Source organism: Falco rusticolus, chromosome 6 (genome assembly GCF_015220075.1).
Source record: "Falco rusticolus isolate bFalRus1 chromosome 6, bFalRus1.pri, whole genome shotgun sequence".
NCBI lineage: Eukaryota > Metazoa > Chordata > Aves > Falconiformes > Falconidae > Falco > Falco rusticolus.
The window spans coordinates 69904756-69923672 of record NC_051192.1 but is presented as its reverse complement, the minus strand read 5'-3'; the positions used below and the strand labels follow the sequence as shown (position 1 = coordinate 69923672).

Here is an 18917-nt window from a genome sequence, read left to right as displayed (position 1 = left end):
ATCGCAGGGGGGTTGAAACAAGATGATCTTTAAACATCCCTTCCAACCCAACCCAGCCCATGCTGGTCTAGTCTAGTCAAGTCTAGTCTGAGAAAGTGGATTTTTTTTCTTGAATCTGTACTTACAAACAGCATGATAGTGGAGAAATATACAGTAAGACTAAATGAAAGTTTTAAGTAGCCTTAATTGTGACCTTTCCTTACATTTTGAGTGTTTGCATGCTCAACTCGGCTAATACAAACATTCTGTGAAGTAATTATTTCCATATTGAAGTGTTACAGATGTATGAGGCACTTGCAAAGGCAGTAAGTCACCCTATTGCTAATGTAAGAAGGAAAACACACTTGAATCATAAAACCAAGATAGCAGAGGATCAGTTATATTTCTTTTGTTATTTAAACTCTTTTCTTACCAGTGGAAAATATACTGCACAAAGAAATGCTAAATGTCGATATGAGATAATTTTAAAATTCAAGTATTTGACTGCTGCCAGCATTGGAATTAAATATTTTTCTCAGACTTCCTTTACATTGGGCTTCATTTCAGACTGTCATTAGAGTTTTTTTCTGCTGTGAAATGGCATATAATTTTTTAAAGCTCAATACCAAACAAGACTTTGGGCATGACACGCATTAAAAAAAAAAAAAAAAAAAAAGCTTTCTTTTGTGAGGTGTGACATCAGGATTTGTGGGTAATATTTGATAGTGCTGACTGAATAATGAATTGCTCTGTTAAATCAGGTATGTTGTTGCATATATCAAAAGAACGGAAAAGAATATAATTCATGTTTATATAAAAAACATAAAACATATTCCCTGAGTGCCCTGTAAATCATGATATCATAGTCAGATGGAACACCTGACTTATAGTTACTCCAATAATTTATAAGTCATCTATAGGATTTATACCAGAAGTCACATGCAGAGTATCTTCACATTTTACACTTCCACTCCCCCACCCCCTCCTCCTTTAAGTGGTGTGCTCTGCTCATGTGGAAGTGCTTTCATTCTGACTGACTGACCTTCAAATTTATGGTAATCTGCTTTAGGCAGGGCTTCTGCTTTTATAAAACAGATACCAAAACAAACCCTCAAAGTTTCTGTATGTGTTCTGTTTACCTTATGATAAAGGCACATACATTTCTGAATAAACAGTAACTAGAATTTTAAAAGGTAGGCTTTATTTTTTCCATTAACAATCCAAGGGACTTCAAGGGAAGTTATCCAAATTAAGGGATGGACAGATGTTGATGTTCTTTCTCAGGATTTCCACCTTCACCTGAGCTGTTCCCATGTTTTCTTCTCATTTAGATAAGTAAGATGTTTTTTCCTGACAGGAATTTTTAAGACTAACTTAAAAAAATATGAGACCATATTAAGTATATTTAAAATGAAATCTGTGAATACTGTATTACAAAAAATTAACCAATGGGGAAGGATATTTTTCATGCTTATTCATCTCCTCAAAAGATTGTACAATCAAAGTGTAAAAGTACCGGTACTTACTGTCAGTGTTCCAAACCATTGTCATTGTAACTATTGGACAATGTACTGCTGCACCCTCCTAAATAAATTTGTGACATTCTCTGACTCTCCAGAATAATGTCTTATTGTATTTTAAATACATTATTATATTATTTATATATATTATATAATATATATTATAAAATATACTAATATATTATCTATGTACCTTTCTATATAATTTAATATATTAGTCTTAATTTCCTGTACTCTATTTTGAATAAAGATGTTGATAATGATATTATCTGTAGTAGTACTGTATGAATAATGATAGCAGGAGTAATAATAGCATTAAAAATTAATGACCCATTACTAGATTTAGCACAGAAATTTAATGAACTGTAATTAAGGTAGAATAAAGCTTTTTATATTTCCTTTCCAGCAGCAATTAATTCTGATTGTTGTTTTCATTTTCTTTTCTTAATTTTTTGTCATTTGAGGGAAGAGGAGTCTTATTTATTAGAGGATTTTTGAATATTTCTAGTACCTCCACATCTTGTCCAGTTTTGTATAGTTACAAACACTGGATTCTGGATTCACTGAATGAATTAGGGAAAAGAAGGCTGCTTTCTCAGAATAAATCTTCTATTTATTTCATAGCATGACTGTAATCAGCAATGACTAAAAAAACTCATGACAGTAGCTGTACTTAAGTACCTTTATCTTAGTAAATGTTATTAATGAAATCACCCTCTAAATTTTCAGTGCACTATTTTGTATGAATTAAATATATTCAAATGAATAATATTTTAAGGTCTTTGAAAAAAATAAAACCCAACATTAAATATTTTGAATCATTAATGCAGGGGGGTTTATGCAGATATAGCTAGAGGGAACTTTCTCCTTTGTAGACTTCTGTCACTTTCTGATGCTCTGTGACGTTACAGTCTTTCATGAATTCCTTTCATTTTTTAGGTCAGGTGATTTTTATTTTTTTTTCCATAGTTTAATGGATATAAAAAAATCCAATAGATTGTGTAAATGTTCTGTTTCATGAAATTTTAATGAATAATATGACTTTGTTATGCCTTACGGGAATATTTACTATAGTGTTTAAGTGTGAAAACCCATTTAAATTTCGTGATTAAATTGTGTGCTATTTTATTGTTATGTAGGTAATGAAGAAACTGGAATATTACCAGTCAAATAAATATAAGCCACCATAGTAATACATAAGCTTTTACCCAATTTGAAATGTTTGTTTTGCTATGTAGTGCTCATAGTGCCTCAAAACTCCATTTTTTGTTGTGCTGCAGTTACATCCACTCTTAGTGGATGATGCATAGAACAGTACATGAATATAATCAGAAAAAATGTTGTTTCAAGTTCTTATGCTGCCATTATTTACATAAGTATAATTGCATATTAATTTTGAAAGAAGTATTTTCAGATTTTTGGCAATTGCACTGTGAACATGATCATGCAATAGATTTGCATTTTTAATTAATGTAGTTTAATTTCCGGCATCATGGACAAATTTATTTTCCTAAATAATTCAACTATTTTTAGTTGGAATTAATTGCATTATATTTATAAATCTTTTTGTATATCAAGATAGGAAAAAGATCTTTGAAAAATTATGTGATAATTTTTAATCTTGAGAATGTTAGCAGAAAAGTGACCGCCTATTAAATTTGTTCAATTAAATTATTAATTTTACTGTGTGCAGATTTGGATTCAATGTTGCTGCATTCAGAGCAAGATTGTTTTTATTTCAGACTTAACATGCTAAAGTAAAAGTATAAATAAAGTTTATGAAAATGCTTGATCTATTAATGAAATTATGTCACTTAGTGACATACTAAGTATGCCCATCTTATTTATTTAATAAATTAATTCTGTGTCATGGTTAAAAAATTATCCCATTATAAAACTATTGCTATTACTTCTCAGATCTTAGTCAAAATAAACACATATTTTATATAATATTCTAATCTGAAGCTTCAACATCAACTACTAAACCACAATATTCCATCTTCATGCCCTGCACCCAATGTTTCATTGACTTTCTGCTCTAGATTTCTGATATAGATGGCAATTCTTTCTATTCCAAATTTTCATCTTTCCTGTGCCTTGTCTCTAAAGTTAATTTTTTCATTCCTTTTTCAAGATCTGGGTGGTCCTAGTGGAAGATTTATTTCTTAATCACTCTATTACTGGAGTTTGGTAGTCCAGTGTTTACCTATTAGGGAATGCATTACAGCATTTATATTAATGTTTATTTCCTATGTTGAGAGCTGACTAAGCAATAAAAAGTACTTCTGTTCTCTTCCAGCTTATGAGTTACAGAACTGCCCTGATCCTCCTCCTTTTTTGAATGGATATATAGTCAACTCAGATTACAGTGTGGGTCAGTCAGTATCATTTGAATGCTATCCTGGATATGTTTTGAGGGGTCAGCCTGTTCTTACATGCCAACATGGAATCAACAGGAATTGGAACTATCATTTCCCAAGATGCGAAGGTAACTTTCTAGTAGTGCCTTTGCTTTGGAGCTCACCATACTTCCTGATTTTTATTTACTTGTTTGTGTGCATGTTTGTAATGCAGATATGATGATGATGATTATTATTATTATGTAACATAGCGGGGTGGGGCAGTGTACAATATATAAGATTTTCAATTATAAACCTTTTACTTGTAGTTTCATCAAAAAAATATAAGTGCAGAAACAAAATTTCTGACATTCCCTTAGACATTTAGAGGCTTTGACAAAGTCTCATATAGTATGTTATGAGAAAACTTGGTTGTCATTTTGTAGGACTAGTGTCATAGATAATCAACCAGCTCAGAAGATATAAAATAGATTTAAATAAAGTATTTCCATCATGACAAGAGGCTAACGGTGATACAGGTTTTCACTGCAAAATCTATGTTCAGTATATTTGACACTGATCCTGAAAGATGGGACAGATGCTTCTTGACACAAAACACCCAGTAGCTTTTAGCTTAGTCAAACCAGAAAAGGCTGTGAGGAATTCAAGAAAGATTTAACTGAGCTACTGGTATGAGCCATGAAAAACACATGAAGGAAGGGTCAGTCATGCTGCTTCCTGACAAACTGCTAGAGGCTAGAAATAAATTTTCCACTGGGATATGTTAAGAGTGTTTTCTACTTTGTGCATTCTTATTAGACGTGAAGGGTTGAATATTGTCAGAAGCAAAAGCTACACTAGGTGGACTAAAGGTTTGCTTCAGCACTTCAATTCCTTCCTTCCCAAATGAGGATTTTAGTACTGTGGATAATAATTCAAATTATTTTCTTATTATTTCTGAGACAGGTATTCTCCTAACAGCTTAACTATATTGCTTTGCAGCATGAACATATGTTTTGTACATGTGCTTGAGAAGGGATGCTTGTGTTTCCTCACATTCTCATTTAAATCCAATGTTACAAGAACTCAAAATTTAAGTTCCAGTTTCATAATAGTTAATGCAAATTACCATAAATTGCTCAGAAATCTAGTAAGGTAAATATATTGAGGAGTTAAAGGGTTTAAAAGGGAAAACAAACCTTAAAATGAGTGTTCTGGATGAAGGTTTTCATAGATACAAATCTTTGTCCATTTGACACTTGTGAAAGCATAAAAATAATTACCAAACCCTAATTCATGGCACTTAAAAAAATACTATTTGTTGTAGTATTATTATTGGAATTATTAAACTAAAAATTATATCTTTTTTTTAATATAAACTATATTTTATCACGTTATTGCATAGACATTATGGAAGTTTGACAGGCTCCAGGAATAACATATAAAAATGCCCTTCTGGCCAAAGGGAAAATACAATGTCTAGACAGAACATTTGGCATTGGGAATGAGAAAGGCTGTGCCCCTTGACTTCACAATTCAGCTAGAAAGTAGTACATATTTGAATAAATGAGGATATTTATATTGAGAGAATATCTGCTTTGTTTTCAAATTAAAGAGCAGAATTTTATTGCCAGACACTTACACTGTTTTGCACTTATGACCAGACAGAAGTAAAAGTACTAAAGTGATGTTTCCAGTATTGAATGGCATTAGAAAATTTTTGGCATATGAGAGGATGTGTAACTTCTGTACAGTTAGTGGGTGCATTTCTTGTTTAACGGCTATCAAGATGTCTGCTGTTCCCATGTCTTTCATTTTGTTTTGTTTTTTAATCAGTGCATCAGAACAGCTGGAAGACAATTTAGACTTTTTGCAGAAATATAAGTAAGAAGAAATGCATACAAATAGTTTAGAACCTATTTTTGACTACTAATTTCTCTTTTTGGGAGAAGAATATGTTAAAAAAACTGACATGGCAACATAACCAATTAATAATATTATTAAATAATTATATTATTTTAGCAAACTAGAGTTGGAATTGTGAAACACCTTCTGAGCCTTATCCAATTCCATTAGTCCACACTGTAATAGGCAATATAGGTGTCTCTTGTAAAACTATATCTCCCAAGTGAGAAAGAATGGAGAGACGTGAGAATATGTAGTTCTTTGTGGGAGTAGTTCTTATGTTTTCCTTAGAGATATGCTACATGATAATGCATCACATCTTTGTCAAAGTAGTTGGTTATAACCCATAGACGTACCCCCACCCCCAATGCTTTTAGCACTGGCATATTTAGATGTAAAGAACCATCTCCCATATTTTTTAACTAAAAAAGTCTGTATTGTGGTTTAACGCTGGCTGGCCACTAAGCCATCGCAGCTGCTTAATTCACTCCCTCAACAGTGGGATGGGGAGAGGATTAGAAGAGTAAAAGTGAGAAAACTCATGGATTGAAATAAAGGCAGTTTAATAGATAAAGAAAAAGCCACACACACAAGCAAATCAAAACAAGGAATTCATTCACCACTTCCCACCAGCAGGCAGGCAGGTGTTCAGCCATTCCCAGGAAAGCAGGGCTGCATCCCGTGTAATGGTTACTTGGGAAGACAAAGGCCATCACTCTAAATGTCCCCTCCTTCCTTCTTCCTCCCCCAACTAATATACTCAGCATGGTGTCATATGGTATGGAATATCCCTTTGGCTAGTTTGGGTCACCTGTCCCTGCTGTGTCCCCTCTCCATTTACTGTGCCCCTCCAGCCCTCTCGCTGGCAAAGCCCAGGAAACTGAAAAGTCCTGGATTTAGTATAAATATCACCCAGCAACAGCCAAAAACATCTATGTGCTATCAACACTGTTCTCCCAGCAAATCCAAAGCACAGCACTGCACCAGCTTCTGAGAACATTAACTCTATCCCAGCTGAAACCAGGACAGTCTGTAACATTCCGTTTTAAGTTCTGTCTAATCTTGCTCCGAGCGATTCTGTTAAGGACACCTACCTCTTTCTGTTGATTATTATAGCTAACCTCTGTACGTACTTTACAGAATTAATTCAGCCTAAAACATGGGCTTAAGTACTCCAGTTATGTGACTCTTTTCCCAAGGGTGCTGTCTTTAAGTGCCTTCTGAAGTGGAGAATAAATGTATGGGAGGACTGGAGATTTAAATTTTGCACTTAAAAGTTTTACAATTCCTAATCTAGAATATAAGACCTTACACTGAATGTGATCTGTAGCTCTATGTGACTTTTAAATTAAATATTATAGCAGTTCACAAAATATTTTCCCATGTGTTACATGAGTGAATAAGTAATTTTTGAGTTCTAAAAAATCAAAGATGATGAAGGATTAATTGGAGAAGATATTTGTATTCAAAGGTGGTTGGGTTATGGATTCAACCTTATCAATGTTTTGAAAGAAAATACAAGGTTATTAGTGATCAAACTGCACTATAAATTAATATGATCTTTTTTTTTTTTTTCTCAGATTAAACCTGTGCTATAGTTTTACAATATCCTTTGAAGAGTGTTATAAAAGTGTAAAGGATGATAGTAGAATATTGTTAGCATATGTTCCATATACAATACAAAGCTAAGGTGAAAGGAAAAGCTAGAGTTACAAGCAGCATATCAAGTACTCATAGGGACTGTCTTGTCTGGAAATAATGTTGCCACTGTCAAAAATGCAGGGGGCGGGGGGGGATCTGAAATGCATATGGAAGGTATGGAATAACTGCTTGATAAAATAACTTCTGTGCAGTCTTTATAAAACAGATACACATATGACTTACTCTACTAAATGATAATGTTACTGTATTTAGTCCTAAATCTTGCTGCCTGATGATACAGATTTTTCAAAATCATTATGGTATCTTCTGCCTGTTATCTGCAATGTGCCTTATTATCTTACATATGAATAGGGAAAGAAAGTACTTTCAAGGACATAAAAAGATAAGAGAATACTACATGTTTTTTCGCTCTTCCCATTAAGGTTGACCTACAGTTTTTGCACTCCTAGAATAAAGACATTTAAGATACCAAATCCATATTCTCCCTATATTCTTATTGTTTACTAATTACAATTAATTTTAACAAACATTAATTTCTAAGATGCAATCTGAAATGTTTGTCAGGGGGAAAACACATTGGTTTGCATACGTTCTTAGAAAACTAGGTTCTTAGACTTCCAGAGAAGTTATCTCTGTTCTCCTTGAGTCTTTTTTTCACACACTGGATTTTTTATTGGTTCATTGAATGCTATTGTGATGTTAGTATTAGAGATTTTTTTAGCTATATTTCAGTCCTTTTATTACTTTTTTTTATTATCAAACAGTAATAGTTTCAGTATGTAATCCTATTGATAACAAGGTAAACATGGAACATTTAAAGTGTTGCTCTTTTACAGCGTGTATTTTTAGGATCCTTTTTGTAGTGGGAAATCAGAAATATCTAATAAAGTATATAAATTCAAGTTAAACTGAAAGGATGGATAAGAAAGGCAACCATTATGTCATTCACCTTTGAAAATATTCTAGCTCTTTCACTTGTATAAGAAATCAAATCAATATCACAAGTCATTCTGTTTTGCTATCCTGGCCTATAACAAAGCTCTCTATTTCTTTATGCCATGAAATTCAAGGCTTTCCTTTATGTTTGATAAGCTGCTTCACCTTCTCCTCATCAAAAAAAGTCCTGTGTGGGATCTCTCTGCTTTTGGAACATCTGGAGAAGTTAGTTTCTTTTCCTAAATCAAAGCAACAGAAGCAGCTACTCAGAGTGTCTTTGCTAGCTAACAGTACAGCACTTCAGCATTAAGGCTTCAGTAGGGCCCCTCCAAAGCCTGTGAAATTTTATGTTGAGGCACTGCCAAGCAGAATCTTTAAGTGCTTTTAGAATCCTTTAGTAACTTAGGTGCTTCATTTCAAATTTCAATACTTTTTGGTTTTATATACATCAAACGCCTCTTCTTTTCTTCCTTTCTTCCTAGTCCTTGGTTAAGCTTTTTGAGTCAGATGCTTTAGCCTGATTTTGATTTCTTCCATAGCAGTGTTGTGGTGATGTATCTGCAGTGACTTATTGTCCCTCTTTTCTCATTAATTAAGCCTTGAATGAAAGTTGTCAGCTAAAGAAACAAGATCTTTTAAAATCCTCATTAATGGTTTAATAATTTATTTTAATTTAAAAATATTAATTACAAAGTAGTAGTGTTGTGATAGAATGTAGACCTATGTATTATACAACTAAGAACTTAACATTCAACTAGTTTAGTAGCAATCTGTATATGATACATCTTAAAGGCATAGCAAACATCAAATGGCATTCCCATTGTTTTAGATGTATATAAAGTGACAACTATATTGATAGGTGTCGTGGTTTAACCACAACTGGTGATTAAATACCACATGCCACCACCTCGCCAAAACTGGGACAATAGGATAAATAGGAGCATGAGACTGGGTAAAAGATGCATAAAGGACTTTAAGTATATCGGGTGTTTTTAGTATATGAAAATTTATTTTTCTATACCTCTCTCTTTAAATGATATTTATTAAATTTTCTTATTAAAATTAAAGTTTCTTATTTTTCTTTATTGTTTCTTATTAAAAACAGTATTCATTTAAAATCTTGCCCGCAGTTTTATACATCTCTTCTGATGAAAATTTGATTAAAGATAAATGGAATCAAGTAATAAACTGGTATGCTTTGTAAATTAGTTTCAGTTAGCAATCAGAGGTGTTAAAGGAAAACAAATATGTGTTCTATATCTAGGACTTTCAAAATATGTATACATTTGTTGGATTACCTTCCATGACAATTAAATCATATAGAAAAATTAGAATTGCTTCATATCCAGATGTAGTTTTTAACCCTAAGAGAGATTAAATGCCTGATTAGATGCTTTCACTTTACGTGTGAGAACATCACTGGATTTCCTCTAGTTTGATGGTGATTAAAAACAGCTCTTTGGTATTGGGAGGGCATGGGTTTTTTTCTGATCTAACACCAAATGAAGACATCTTTGGAGTTGTAAAAGGACTTCAGAATACTACATAATATTCCTGAGTAGTGATGTAGATGCAGCATCAAAGGGCATAGCAACCTCTTTTTTTTCTTACTCCTTTTTACTCCACAGAGAAACATGTTTCCTAGAAGAATGTTGAAGACACGTGAAGTCTATATTAGGAGTGGTTTAGATTTTTGTAGTACAAATTAGCATTTTCTGTTTTCTTAGATGAAGGGAGAGTAAAGAAATATTTCTTCTGTTTGAATTAACATGCAAGAAGAGAAAATATTTATAGTGACATGAAGATAAAATCATTCTTTTCTTTGTCCCTCATCCATTTAGTCTTAATTCAGTAGTTTTGTCTTAATTTACTAACTCAAAGTCATTCCTCTCTGCTCTGTTACCAACATCTCTGTAATTCAGAATGTACGTTTGTCCTGGTTCCTTTGTTTGTGGATCCTTTCAAGCCTACCCACAGGCATCTACATTACACAACTCCACACAGGTGAGGCCTGAATGCATGCATCCCCATTGTGTGTGCAGTTGTGTACATTTATAGCTATGATTTCTGAATAAGAGCACTTTTTTAGTGTTTTGAGTGAGCATGCAGGGTTTTTGTGGTCTCTAAGGTAGCACACTACTTGCTTTCTCAAAAATTCATTTTTTACATCAAAGCTTGGTCCAGCATTGCTGAAAGAATTATGATGACATATAAATGTTTTTGCAATAAAGAAAACAAATGGTTATAAGGTCTCTGATCAGTGGAATTTGGCAGTGGGTCTGAGAAGGAAATAAATGCAAGAATTAAATCACTCTTGTACCTGTGGGCAGTGTTTTTAGAAGTTCAGATCGAAACCTTTCTATGTAATATTGCACGTACTTCAGAAAGCTGAAAGAAGTAAGAAATCTGGTAGTGCCTCAAAAAAGAAAGTTGACACTGCTTCAGAGGAAAATGTTGGGTTGTCTATGCAGTCTCCCATGGAAATCTGACAATGAATATGTAACCCATAAATGATTCATAAAAAAAGGTTTATGAATATTTGTGTGGAAGATGCGGAAAACGGGTCTCTGGCTCCAGAATATCAAAGACATAGTATTCTCCCTTCAAGCAATAAAATCATGACAGTGTCTCTGCTATTGTTATCTTTAGGCATTCTTGCTTTGCCATTGTTGCCAAAATACAAATTTCTTGCATCCAAGTTATTAAATAGGTTGCTTGAATCCTCACCAGTCTGTTAGACTTAAAATATTGATATAGGCAAAAGGAAAATGCCATAGATGTAAAGCCAAGGCTTTAATGTTATTCCAAAGAAAAAAACTTAACAGTCTAATCAAAGAATTAGTAGTCCAGTTATAGTGATACTGATATTTAAAATTAGGTAATGCTAGAATGATATACAGACAAACATCTACCCCTTTCTCTGATATACACTCACTCTTCCAGTACCTGTAGGTCAGTACCTATAAGGTCAGTGGTCTCAGTCTGGGAGAAAGCCTACAAATTCATTCTGTCCAGAAAACCTATTTTTTATCTCTATCTTTTATTCAGAATTATTATACATATATATATATAAAATATTGTGCCACATCACACTGTTGTATAAAGTTAAAATGAAGTAGTAAGTAGTTACCTGATGATAATTGCTGCTACAAGCTAAAACAGGTCTCCCAACGGCCAGAACAAGTCCAGAAAAAAATTGTCTGTGGCCTCCTTTGTTAGCTTAACACAAAGTCGTGGCCTATTATTACCAATGCACCACTGTATTTACTGGGCTGCATGGCTAAGGTTTACTTGTTAAGGGCTTTTCATCCTTCCCATATCTTCTCTGTATTCCATTATTTCATTGGATTCATACTAGTAATAGAAAATTTGTTCAGTACCCTTTCAAGATTCTCATATGGACTAAGGAAAGTATCATATTGAAGATCGATCTCAAAAACATGAAGCAGCATATTTTTTTTGACTACTGGCATTAAAAATGGTCCCACTTCTGTGTTCTGTATGATCATAGTTTGATATTATAGCCACCCAATGCACTGGTATCATATTTTCATGTATTAGTTTTTCCTAGTGAAACCAAAGATGATATACCATTTCTGATTTAATTAATTGTTAAAAATCCTGGACCTGGGGGAAGATAAAACAATTAGACTAGTTGGCTCTTGAAAGTGCTGGTTTTTATAAGCATTTGAACCTAAGACGGTAGAAGATGTTAAATTGCTAGAAGTCCTAAACTGATTTTTTCCAGTCTAGTTGCAGAGTTCCCACCCTTTATGCTAAAGAAAAGTCGTGGGTTTATGATTTGGTTTGGGGTTTTGCTTGGTGAGTAATATCAGGGCCATCGGTGGACAGGGCAAACAATAATAAAAAACCCTGCGAAGTGGTAGTGTTGAGGCTGGAAGCTTACCCTTCTAAGGAATCTCACTGAAGATCTGTGTTAGTGGAGTGAAAACAAATCTGATTATGGGATCAAATGAGAGAAAATGAGTATGCATGTGATGTTTAGCTAAACTGCAGGGACTTGCCAACATCGGAATGAATTAAAACTCTCCTGCCCTGCACCAGCAAAACAACATTTTGCACATATATTCATTTTTTATGCTGAATTGTTGAAAATTTGAAACTTTTTCTGACAATTTTTTCTGTAATTTTAAGATTTGTGGTTGCCACCTAGAGCACTATGGCTAGAACTTAAGTACTTTTCTTCTAGATTCTTCCCCTGAGTTGTCTGAGATCTGTGGTGTATGGTTGTCTATCTTAAGGCAGCAAACTAAGCCTTTGCTCTGCACAGTTCTGTGCTCACTCAGAATACAGATTTGTTGGCTTTGTGCTCTGTGATGAAAGGATGACATGGTTAAACTTCTTTCAGATTTATAATATGAACTTTGACAGTACAAGCTTATCTGTACCATGTAACGCTTCCTATATTCCCAAGCCTTTTCAAGGTGTTTTCATCCCAATGTAGATTTCCACTGATTCATTCTAGATTATGGTACTTGAGTCAGCCATTCCTACTTCTTTAAGCCAAACAATTGCACCGAGCAAGGCTTGGTATATATATACCATAAACAGTTATGGAAATTCATACAACAAAGGGGTTAAATAGTTATCAACCAGATTCTAGTATAGACATGTTGAAAAAAGAGGACACGAGCAGAATGCAGATTCAAAACTAGTCTGTCAGTGGAGGACTGTCTGAACAGAGCAAAGATTTGCATGCTTTTGGAAGCCAACCCTATTCCAAATCATATTCTCCACTGGGTAGCAGATGATCTGAAATGCATTGAAGAGCTTAATCTATATATGGGAGAAAATAAAATTAATTTATATTCATGAGATCATAGTAGAAGCTTGTCATATAGTCATGCTCCAAGACTTTGCTCCTGGGCAATCAGGTTGTCCTAAGGGTATACCATAGCTGTCTTGGCAGAACATAGCTGTCAATAAATTACTAACTAGGTTCAGGCACCTTTAGGTGGATCTTTAAAATATTTACTGTCCTTCCATGTGCAACGTTGCATCTGGATTTAGTTATGAAAGAGCATGGGAGCGCATAGTATAGTATTAATTAATTTATAAATTAGCACGTGGTCTACTGTTAGTATTTGAAAGTTTAGAAGAGTTTTTTATATGCTTTTCCCTTTCAAAAATATGTGTTTCTTCATACATGTCATTCAAAGTGCAATATAACAACATCATTCAGAGTGATTTGTTTATTGAAACTAGACCTGTTTTCTTCTTGGTTAGCCTGTTATTTCTGGTTAGTTTTCTGTCTCCTGTGATTTTTAAGGATCTTTGGAGAAACCCTAGAATCAGCTGTGTGTATTGCTTATTCTATTAAAGTTTTATTTTCTGTGACTTTTTTTTTTCCTGAGACTTTTTATTGATTTGTCATGGCTAACAATGATATAAGATGAAATAGACTATCTTTACTAAGATACAATCAATCTGCGTTCTTCCTAGAGTATTAGACAATAATGGAGGCAAAACAAAAATGTATGCAATCATTGACAACATTAATAAATCTGTCAAAATCTAGTAAACTCGAAGTATATTTAAGTATAAAACTTCTACCAGAAATATCCTATATCTTAACTACAATTTAAGGGATTTTCCACTTGCCACTATATTAGTCTCAGGAACTGTATTTCAATGTACTAAGCATACTTGTCAAAGCAGTCATTTAGCTGTAAACATGGAGTACTGTGGAGAGAGCAATCTAGATTTCTGAGACAAAGCAATCTGAGCATGGCATAAATGTAGGGGATTAGGGAACAGTAAAAAATGGGCTCAAGTCACATTTTCATCATAGAACCATCAGAGCTGATAGACATTGCCAGCTGCCCTTGGTCTGTACATGCAAGCAGGAATCAGACAATCAACACTTCATTTTCCTTAGCCCATTTCCTTTTGTTGGGCTCCAAAGGATTGTAGTGCAGGAGCAGATGCTGTTGTATTGCAAGATGGGAAGATGTGCTAAATGTATCATACTAGCTAGTACTGATATAAGCGAAGAAAGGGAAGTGCTTAAAGCCTCCTTAACTTGTCCTAAAATCCAGTGATTATTCAAAGGATTCCTCCAAAAAGGGCCACGTGTCAGCTAGCCAGGTGATGCTCCTACCCAAATGGTATAGCAGCTTTAAACCATATGGGAAATGTGACATCCTTCTGCATTTCTCAATCCTTCTTCCTTTTCCACTTTTCTCTTTTCCCTTTTTTTTTCTTTTCCTTTTCCATTACTTGTTGAACAGGGAAAAAGAAATGAAGAAGGTCTGAAAATAATAACATAAGCCTTATGGTAAGAACTAATGAGAAAAGTGCCATAGCTAGACTGAGTGCCCACAGATTAAGGTCTCACTCTAATGAGTGAGACTCATTAGTTTGCACTAATGGCCATATATCTACTCAGATCCATGCTTGCATCTGTAATCAGTCAGTTTCCCCAAACTGGGACTCAAAAGAGAGCACATTATTACATATTTACCACCCTTGAATAAGATCAACCACCTTTTCATGGCATTGATTTGCCTGGAGATTTCATTCAGCAAGTGTATGCTAATTTGTCTCTCTATCTTAATTTTATTTGTCATAAGAACTATCAGCATACAAACTGCAATGGATGTACCATCAAACTTGGATAAAACCTGTCAGAAATAAAGTATAATGATTTTGGGGTAGTGAAAGAGCAATCAGTCTTTTCTTTTTCTTTTTTCTCCCCCTACCCCCTCCCCAAATTGTGTTCCAGTTCAGTTAGGGTTCAGTTGTATGGAAAGCGTTGGTTGGTTGTTTGGTTTTTAATCTTGAATGCAAGCCAAAGGTGCTCCTTCTTAAATCTGTGCTAACTTCCTTTCAAGAATTCTGTATAAAAGCAATATTCCCAGTAGATTTTGATGGATTTTTAAAAATTAAATATGGAAGACATTGGGATAAATTATTTCTTAGAAATATCAATACTTTCTGTCCCTGAGGAGCAAGCAACCAAGGAAACATGCTGTCTTTCAGACCAAGATCATCTTGTCTTGTGGAGCTTTTAGAATTTGGGAACATTTTGATATTCCATTTGTAACATGAAAGAGTATGTTTCTCCTACTAATTATTTGTTTGTTTTCTTTTCAGCTCCTTGTGGCTATAACGTAACTGCTCAGAATGGTACAGTTTATTCCCCAGGATTTCCAGATGAATACCCAAATTCCAAGGACTGTACTTGGTTAATTGTTGTACCTCCAGGCCATGGGATTTATATCAACTTTACCTTACTCCAAACTGAACCTGTGAATGACTATATTGCAGTTTGGTATGCAACTTTTCAAAACAAAAGTGGGTTTTTTCTGGTTGATTTATCAGATCTTGCTGTCCTAAGCTACAGCCTTTGCTTAGTATTGCTTTTTAGGTTGTTCTGTGTGCTGAAGAACAGCATAAAACAAGTTCTACAATTATATGAAAAAAATAATATATATCACTTCAAGAATATTGTTTCAAAAGTATTTTGAAATGCAAATTCAGTTATCAATCAGATCTTCTTTGAACTCTGTTTTCTAAGTGAGCGCGTGTGAGGTCAAAGTGATATAACAATCTGCATTATGTTAAATTACATGTTCCATGAAGGTATAAGGCAATATAAATTAGTTGTAGCAGAACTTTTGGACATCTTCAGGCATTAACTAATTTAGGCATTAATTAAGATTTTGTTACATTTTCTTATTATTTTAATGTGGCTAACAGACATACTCTCTGTATTTCTCAAGCCAGGATTTCAGCCCTTGTACCTCTTTGTCTTTACGATTCATATTTTATGTTCCCCTTCTCTAATCTTGGATTTCTTACCCTGCAAGCCCATCTCAACATTGTGTCCTCAGGTGGAGGAAGAGGTCTCAGGGTGGTCTAAATTCTTGCATAACGATTTACTACGCTCAAGAACAGGCTTAGATGATGCTGAAGTTGTTACATACTTTCTCATCTATAGCTAATCCTGGTCCTTACTCTAGATAATGTGCAAAGTCACTTATGTCTCATATATACTACACAGTTTGGCAAAAGGACAGTTTGCATAGAATATAGGATGTAACTTCTGTGTGTCAGCTGCTCCCATATCCCAGATAGTCCACTATTCCTGTACCTATTGCTGTCTGGGGTGATTTTTTTCCCAGATAGCAATACTCAAGTCCATGTAATACAGGGAAAATCCAGTCAGTTTAGAGATTGCATGACTGTTAATGAACTGCTGTTTGACTGCCTCTGGTATTTGCATTGCCTATAAATCCAAGTCTAAAATGCATCATAGGTTGTAGTCCCTGACACATTAAATAATATTTAAAAAAAAAAAAAAAAAAAAAAAAAGCAAAGCCTCCACTGGTAAAGAGCTAACTGTATCAGTGACTTCTCTTTTTGCCTAAGCAATTGAGTCCTAAAATTGTGTCAGCTTTTTGAACTTGTTTGGCTGAAGTATGTGCTGAATTCCTGTATTGTTATATTCCTTCAATAAAGATTTTGAAAGAACTTTTTTACAACTTATTTTAGCTCAGTTCCCAATTGCCTGTGAATTACAAGCATGCTTTCTTTAGAGTTATTTTCTGAGGTAAATAAGGTTAGAAAAATGATAAGATTGCAAGAGCTTTCTCAATTTTATTTTATTTTCAGTTGATGCATACATGAGAATTTTTGACAGGAACAGACAGCGAAAATTTCTGTCAGCCAATAAATGTCTTGTCCACAGAAATATAAAAGCTACTGTAAAGTACTCCTGGTCTCTCAAAAAATACTCAGCTTTTAAGTTAGAGTGTTCTGTGTTGCTGGAAATAAAAACAAAACAAATTCATTTTGAATCATTAGGAAAAACCCTTTTTACAAAAATGTAACCTGCTATCCAGAGAAAATAGACTGTTAATTTCAATGTTAAATACAGCATTTTTTCAGTTGATCTTTTATGTTTCACTTCCTAGGGATGGTCCTGACCATAATTCACCTCAGCTGGGAGTTTTCAGTGGGAACACAGCTCTGGAAACAGCTTACAGTTCCACCAATCAAGTCCTTCTCAAATTTCACAGTGATTTTTCAACAGGAGGATTCTTTGTCCTGAATTTTCACGGTCAGTTTGCTTTATGTCATTAACATCTAATTGCCACAATCAGTTAATGATTTTTTAAAATATTTCTTAACTCTGTGACGTACTGAATAATCTTAAATTTACCATGATTCATGGATTTGCTACTTTTTTTAAATAGCAATACAAATTAAATTCTAAAACCATGCATCAAAAAAATCTTAAGAATGTTAATTTGTGTTTTTAAATAAACTATGTTCTATGTTAAACATTGCTATCTAATATTGAGCTTTTACTTTTAAAAATATTTTGGCCAATGTATTAGTTAACTTACTTTTAACCTTCTGTAATAAAATTCTTCACCAGCTGACCATGGTCAGAAATATTGATGGGATGCTGTGGAAGAGATGAACAACAGCTGGTATCCAGCAAAATACTTTGTTCAGAGTTACAGTCAGGGCTACAGGACATGCAAATTAGGCATCTAAATAAGAAGTGAAATGCTGAATTCTAGTTCTAGTTCTAATTCTGACTAATTCACCCAAATTATGTATATTAAATGGAAGATTGTTAGCCTTCTGGCCATAATTTAGAAAGATAGGGTGAATTAATTCACAAGGACAGGAGGAAATGCTACAGAAAGAGAGTACCTGAAGGTGTTTGTTTGCATGGAGAAGTGTTTACAAAACTGATACTCAAGAGTCTTAAATGTTTTTCTTGTCTGTGGTTTTCTCCTAAAAGAAGGGCATAAGGCATGTAACCTAAAGCACTTAACAGAGAAGCAAAAACTAAAGTGCTTGGCTTTAGTCATAATGCGGGGAACGTATAGCTCCCACATAGCAAGATAGTGCCTGAGAAGTTGGCTGTAGGGATGGTCAGTGAAAGCATTTTCCAGCCTTAAGCTGAAGGTATGTAAGCACGTAGTAAGTATTTCAGGGTTGACTTCAGATGATAAAAAGGCAAGATACATACTCTATCACAGTACATACTGCATTATTCTAGCAAGGGAAAAAAAGAGTGAATCTGCTTCTTTTTCTCTGTTTTCTTTTCTCAAGTGTTCCCCGGAAAAAATGGTGCTGTAGGTGTATATAATAATAATTACATGAATGTGTTTGTGTAGATATATACATACACAGCAGGAACCGTACAATGCATTAGTACACAGGAAAACACACATGCTTTCTCATCCTTGACCTTGGAAACTCACTGTGGATGAAAAAAAATGAAACTCTCCATGGGTGAAAAACTGTCCATGATTTTTTTTCTCCTTGTGCAATTGCTTTACAGTGATGGGCTATAGAAACTTATGTGGAAGATAAGAGCTGATTCCCAATATTTTGTGTTTCTTTAGCTTCTTGAAAACAGCAGGTGGGTAGGACCGTCAAGTTACCAGGAGAATTTGTGTTCTTGACGGTGATTTAGTTCCATGAACAGGAGAGTTTTTCTATAGTATGTACAATCTGATCACAATCTTAAATCTCTGGTTTGGAGTTTTTACCCAGAAAAGGCTTCTTCAGCTGTTGTGTTCTATTCTGT

General features: G+C 34.1%; 1 protein-coding gene across 1 annotated transcript in view; it reads left to right on the top strand.

Moving 5' to 3' along the window:
* CSMD1 (CUB and Sushi multiple domains 1) overlaps window positions 1–18917 on the top strand; it is a 1210601-nt gene that overhangs the window by 1066487 nt on the left and 125197 nt on the right. The window contains exons 42-44 of the mRNA XM_037392820.1: window positions 3799–3987; window positions 15458–15635; window positions 17281–17426. Coding sequence (XP_037248717.1) covers window positions 3799–3987; window positions 15458–15635; window positions 17281–17426 — 513 coding nt within the window. The remainder of the gene's footprint in view (window positions 1–3798; window positions 3988–15457; window positions 15636–17280; window positions 17427–18917) is intronic.